Consider the following 6,364-nt stretch of genomic DNA (forward strand, 5'->3'; position numbering starts at 1 on the left):
AGTATCAAATACTTGTACATCTATCCCAAGATCATTGCATAAATTAGTATGAACCAAACATTAGTATAGAATTATACCTTTGATGCGTATGTTTCTCTTTTCACCAAACTTCTAGTGGAGATCACCTTAGAACGTCAAGCGCCATTCCTCTAATGTTGGTCCACGAACAACACTCTGATCACCACGTATGCTAGTACGGAAGAGAGAAAAGCACTCTCTTACTTTTGTGGTGAGGGCCGAAAAATAAGTGTGAAAAGACTAAGGGAAAAATCAGATTTTTCACTCTAGAAGTTGTAAAGTGTATGTACACCTTTGTAACCCCATATCAATATATAAGTTGGTTACAAAAGAGGTGTTTCATGAGGCTTTATTTTGCCTCATAATGTCATACATTATGAGCCTAATAAACTCATGAGTTACAACTCTTCCCATCCATCATCAAACCACGCAACCCTTTTCACAAATGGGTTTGGATATTATCCAAGTGTTATTACTTGTGTGACCTCATAGGACCCAATAATACTAGTAGTTGGCCCTAATCATATTAGTCCAACAAACCACAATTAGCTTCTAGCAAAACGTTGTGATCATCTAATATTATTGAATATATTATCTCCATAACTTATCCTAATATTAATTAGTTTATTACACTTGATCGAGGACAAAATCCTTCAATCTCCCACTTGTCTAAGAACAAGTGTGTAACCTTCAAACTCCTTAAGTCGCTTAATGTCTAACTTGATGATATGCTAACATCATATGTTCATCATACCAATATTCAAGTCGTTCCTTGAAATCTGAGTTCGAACTGTCAAAACAAATGATTAACTTCTTAATCCATTTGAGCACGGCCATGCATTTTCAGTTCTCACTCTTCAAGAGGCCAAGACACCAATCCTAACTCTTAGGAGGACTTATCCAACCTTGTATGACCAAAGCTCCCACTAAATTCATAGCAGTTCCGATCGCTGCTTTTATGACCTCCTTTTACGGCACGGCGTTTTGCAGCGTCAAGAACATATTAATCCTTAAGTAAGAACAGTTTAATACTCATGTCAAAGGAATCCACTAAATATATTAATAAGAGTCTCATAAACCTTTTAGAGAACTCCCACTAGGTCTGCCCAGCGTGTATCAACTATACAAGCCTATGCAAATGACTAGACATCTCCATGTCCCTATAGCCCATGAAACTGCGCTATCAATCAACTTGCAATCTAGTCCATGAAATTGAATCATTTACGTTCAACTTAATGATTCGAACTAGGGACTAAGGTATATTATAACTCCTGTTCACTGGATAGAGTTCCATTTGTCAAATCACGTATTTGACAATTCTATCAAACGTTATAAAATACTTTGAACGTTTTATTTAATACTAAACCAAGATTAAATAAGAACAAAACTTTTATTGATAAACATAAACATAACTATCAAAGCGAGTAATTATAACTGTGAACTAATTAAAAGTAAATAGTACACAATTAAACCCACTCTCCTATATGCTTAAGCCCTATAGCCCTAGTATGACTCTCATGCTTGGGCTGTGGCAAAGGTTTAGTCAAAGGATCAGCGACATTGCTATCCGTATGAACCTTGCAAACTATTACATCCTTTCTCTCAACGATTTCTCGAATGAGATGAAACTTTCTAAGTACATGTTTACATCTTTGATGTGATCTTGGTTCCTTAGACTGAGCTATGGCACCATTGTTATCACAATGTAAAACAATACCATCTCCAACACTAGGCACTACTCCTAGCTCCAGAATGAACTTCTTCATCCAAACGGCTTCCTTTGCTGCATCCTGCAGCAATATACTCAGCTTCTGTCGTAGAATCAGCGACAGTGCTTTGCTTTGAACTTTTCCAGCTCACTGCCCCTCCATTTAGACAAAAGATGAAACCAGATTGGGATCGGAAATCATCTTTGTCAGTTTGGAAGCTCGCATCTGTGTAACCCTCAACAATTAACTTACTTTCACCTCCATACACTAAGAAATTATCCTTAGTCCTTCTCAAGTACTTTAGGATATTCTTAGCTGCACTCCAGTGTGCGTCACCTGGATTTGATTGGAATCTGCTACACATGCTCAAGGCATATGAAACATCTGGGCGAGTACAAATCATGGAGTACATAATGGACCCTATAGCTGACGCATAAGGAACATTACTCATTCGCTTAATCTCATCAGGCCCAAGGACACTGAGTCTTGCTAAGCGACACTCCATGTTGCATGGGTAGGAAGCCTCTCTTAGAGTTTTCCATGTTGAACTTAGTGACGATCTTATCTATATAAGTTCGTTGGCTAAGTCCGATCATCCTCTTAGACCTATCCCTATAGATCTTGATCCCCAAAATGTACTCAGCGTTTCCAAGGTCTTTCATAGAAAAACAACTTTTTAACCATTCCTTGACTGACTCAAGCATGGGAATGTCTTTCCTATGAGAAGTATGTCATCTACATACAAGACCAAGAAGACTATGTTACTCCCACTTTCCTTCTTGTAAACACAAGACTCTTCTCCGTTTTTGAGAAAACCAAACTGTTTGATTGTCTCATCAAAACGAAGATTCCAACTCCGAGATGCTTGCTTCAATCCATAAATGGATTTTTGAAGCTTACATACGCTCCTAGGATTTTCTGGATCCACAAAACCCTCCGGCTGTGTCATATACACATCCTCTTTCAAGAACCCATTCAAGAAAGCGGTTTTGACATCCATTTGCCAAATCTCGTAATCATAAAAGGCGGCGATCGCTAGGAGTATCCGAACGGATTTAAGCATGGCTACCGGTGAAAAGGTTTCGTCATAGTCTATACCATGAACTTGCTTGAACCCTTTTGCAACCAACCTTGCTTTGTAAACCTGAATATTACCATCCTTGTCTGTTTTCACTTTGAAAACCCATTTGCAACCAATAGGTGTGATCCCATCGGGAAATCTACCAAGTCCCATACTTGATTTTCAGACATGGATGCCATTTCGGACCTCATGGCTTCGAGCCATTTTTCGGAGTCTTCACTCATCAAAGCTTGCTTGTAAGTAGTAGGTTCCTCAAATTCTAAAATCATTATCTCAGAATTTTCAGTTAACAAGAAATCAACAAACCTCTTGGTTGGTATTCTTGTTCTACTAGACTTACGAGGGGCTGCAACAGGAGAAATTTTCTTCTCAACAATTTGAGAATTTTCGCACGAATTAGATTCGAGTGGGACAATAGGAGGTTCGTGTACGGGATGCACGTCCTCCAACACTTGGTCAGTTATGGGAGAAGATTCCTCCAAAGGAGGAATTACTTCAAGCCCAACATCTGGCTCTTGTGTCGTTGTCTCTAACATAGGATGAACTATGTCCATTTGTTGCTCTTCTCGAACTTCTTCGAGAAATACATTACTCCCACTTGCCTTTTTGGAAATAAAATCTTTTTCCAAAAAGACACCACGACGAGCAACAAACACTTTGCCCTCATGCGATTGTAGAAGTAATAGCCCTTGGTTTCCTTGGGATAACCCACAAAGAAACACTTATCTGATTTAGGGGCGAGTTTATCTGAAAGTAAACGCTTTACATAAACCTCACATCCCCAAATACGTAGAAAAGACAAGTTTGGAACTTTTCCACTCCATATCTCATATGGTGTCTTATCTACTGCCTTTGATGGAGTTCTATTAAGTGTGAAAGTAGCAGTTTCGAGACATATCCCAGAAGGATATTGGAAGATCAGCAAAACTCATCATAGACCGAACCATATCAAGTAGAGTTCGTTCCTCCTTTCCGAAACACCATTCAACTGAGGTGTTCCAGGCGGATGAGTTGTGAAAGAATTCCACAACTCTTCAAGTGATCATTAAACTCTTGGCTCAAATATTCACCACCACGATCGGATCGCAGTGCTTTGATTGTTTTGCCAAGCTGGTTTTGGACTTCATTTGGAATTCTTTGAATTTTCAAATGATTCCGACTTATGCTTCATTAAATAGACATATCCATATCTACTTAAATCGTCCGTAAAAGTAATGAAGTATCCAAACCCTCCCCTAGCTTTTGTGCTCATTGGTCCACATACATCAGTATGTATTAGGCCCAATAGATCACTGGCCCTTTCACCCTTTCCAGTAAAAGGTGACTTTGTCATTTTACCCATTAAACATGATTCACACACATCAAATGGCTCAAAGTCAAAAGATGTTAGAAGTCCATCTTTATGCAACTTCTGAATGCGTTTCGCGTTTATGTGTCCTAAACGACAATGCCATAAGTAAGTAGGATTAGTATCGCTTGATCTATGTTTTTTGCTGTCTATGTTAAGGACATCTTTGTCTAAGTCTAGGTAATATAGACCATTAGACCTCTTAGCAGTGGCATAAAACATTGAATTCAAATAAACAGAGAAACAACCTTTCTCAATTGTAAATGAAAACCCTTCATTATCCAAAACAGGAATAGAAATAATTTTTTGGTAATAGCAGGAACGTAATAACAATTATTAAGCTCTAATATTAATCCAGAAGGCAAAGGTAGACTATAAGTCCCAACTGCAACGGCGGCAACTCTTGCACCATTTCCAACTCGCAGTTCCACCTCTCCTTTAGCCAAGGTTCTACTCCTTCTTAGTCCCTGCACATTCGAAGTAATGTGAGAAACACAACCGGTATCAAATACCCAAGAAGTAGAGGTTGCTAAATTAATGTCAATGACATAGATACCTGAAGAAGAAGCCCCAGACTTCTTATCCTTCAAGTACTTTGGGCAGTTACGCTTCCAATGACCTATTTGATCACAATAGAAGCACTTGGCATTTGCGGCCACCTTTGGCTTTGCCTTTGCCTGTGGCTTAATAGCAGTCTTAGTGGCAACTTGCTTGCCCTTATCTTGCTTTTTCTTGCCAGCCCATTCCTTCTTAAAACCCTTTTCCTTTTGAACCATAAGAACTTCCTTCTTAGGTGCAATAGTGATGTTTTGCTCGGCAGTCATGAGCATCCCATGCAACTCAGCAAGGGTTTTCGACACCCCGTTCATATTGAAATTCAATCGAAACGTATTGAACCCCTTATGAAGTGAGTGCAGAATGATGTCAGTAGCCAACTCTTGGCTATAAGGAAACCCAACCTCTCCATGGCTTCGAAATAACCAATCATTTCGAAGACATGAGTGGCGACGCTTGCCTTCAACTAACGAACACTCAAGAATAGCCTTGTGAGTTTCATACCTCTCTATCCGAGCTTGTTGTTGAAACATGGTTTTCAACTGTCGGATAATGCTATAGGCATCCAAGCTTGCAAACCTCTTTTGAAGGCTTGGTTCCATAGCCGCTAGCATAAGGCAAGTAACAATTACTGACCTTTCTGCAACGGCCTTATGGGCCTCTTTCTCAGCATCAGTAGAGGTAGTAGTTAAAACTGGGATCGGGGTTTCAAGAACATCCTCTCGACCTTCGGACCTAAGAACAATTCTTAGATTCCTTTCCCAATCAAGGAAGTTGTTCCCGTTCAATTTATCCTTCTCAAGGATTGAACGTAAGTTAAAAGGTGAATTATTGTTGTTACCAGACATGATATCTACATAGAAGATGCAAAAAGTATAAGTATGTTTATCATAATAGCTTTCAACAAATTTTAAACACTTTAAAATAAAAGCTATGCACTTGACCAATTTTAACATGTCCCCTTTTTTGAATCAAGTGGTTCTAAGATCCTATCAAACATGATTTATAAGTGGACTTTGGCCTCAACTTAAAACCAAGTTTAAAAGGTAAGTAAACTCCTTTACTAATTACAACATTTGTAACTCTTAGTTAATGGGTGTTTGCTAAGGTGATTACGCTCCCAGGTAAGGAAGTTACCCACAACGTTGGGGAGAGCCTTCCTAATCCTAGACAGAGCTTGTCACCCAAACAAAAACCCAAAAACTTTGCTACAAAATCCAAAACCGTTTTGATGATTTTGTTGGGCCAAACCAAACTAAACTTGCAAATTTCGGAAATTTACTCTACTTAGCCCAAGATTGAAAGTAATACTCTGCTTTGGCAGAACCTATTACTAACGATCAAGTTTTAGTAGGTGTTTATTTGGAATAGCAAAAACCCAATATTTTATTTAAGGGACCTAAGTAAATTATTATGTTGATTTAATTACTAGTGAACATTTAAATAATTAAATCACAAGCATAATAAACTTAGAAAGCATTTAAAAGCAATATTTAAATGCATAAAATAAAATGTGATCCTAGTATGGCCCCTAAACCTAAAGACTACTCTTTATGGCTCCCTTGTTGAATCACCATGGATCTCCATCCTTGTGCTTCATAGGATAAGATTGAATCACCATTCTTCTTATTAATACTTGAATAAATATTTTTG

General features: G+C 38.4%; 1 protein-coding gene across 1 annotated transcript; it reads right to left on the reverse strand.

Annotated features, from left to right (window-relative positions):
- Positions 1-4,467: 4,467 nt before the first annotated feature.
- On the reverse strand, positions 4,468-5,103 carry LOC130590058 (uncharacterized). Its single transcript, XM_057391951.1, has 2 exons — positions 4,713-5,103; positions 4,468-4,623 (listed from the first exon to the last, which is right to left on the reverse strand). Exons 1-2 carry the CDS (start codon positions 5,023-5,025, stop codon positions 4,607-4,609), a joined length of 330 nt encoding a protein of 109 aa, XP_057247934.1. The 5' UTR covers positions 5,026-5,103; the 3' UTR covers positions 4,468-4,606.
- Positions 5,104-6,364: the final 1,261 nt, after the last annotated feature.

The sequence above is a fragment of the Beta vulgaris genome, chromosome 9 (genome assembly GCF_026745355.1).
Source record: "Beta vulgaris subsp. vulgaris cultivar EL10 chromosome 9, EL10.2, whole genome shotgun sequence".
Classification (NCBI taxonomy): Eukaryota; Viridiplantae; Streptophyta; class Magnoliopsida; order Caryophyllales; family Amaranthaceae; genus Beta; species Beta vulgaris.

What these genes read in the sequence shown, in the direction of transcription:
- LOC130590058 (XM_057391951.1), bottom strand. Translation starts at nt 5,025, where the DNA reads ATGAACGGGGTGTCGAAAACCCTTGCTGAGTTGCATGGGATGCTCATG.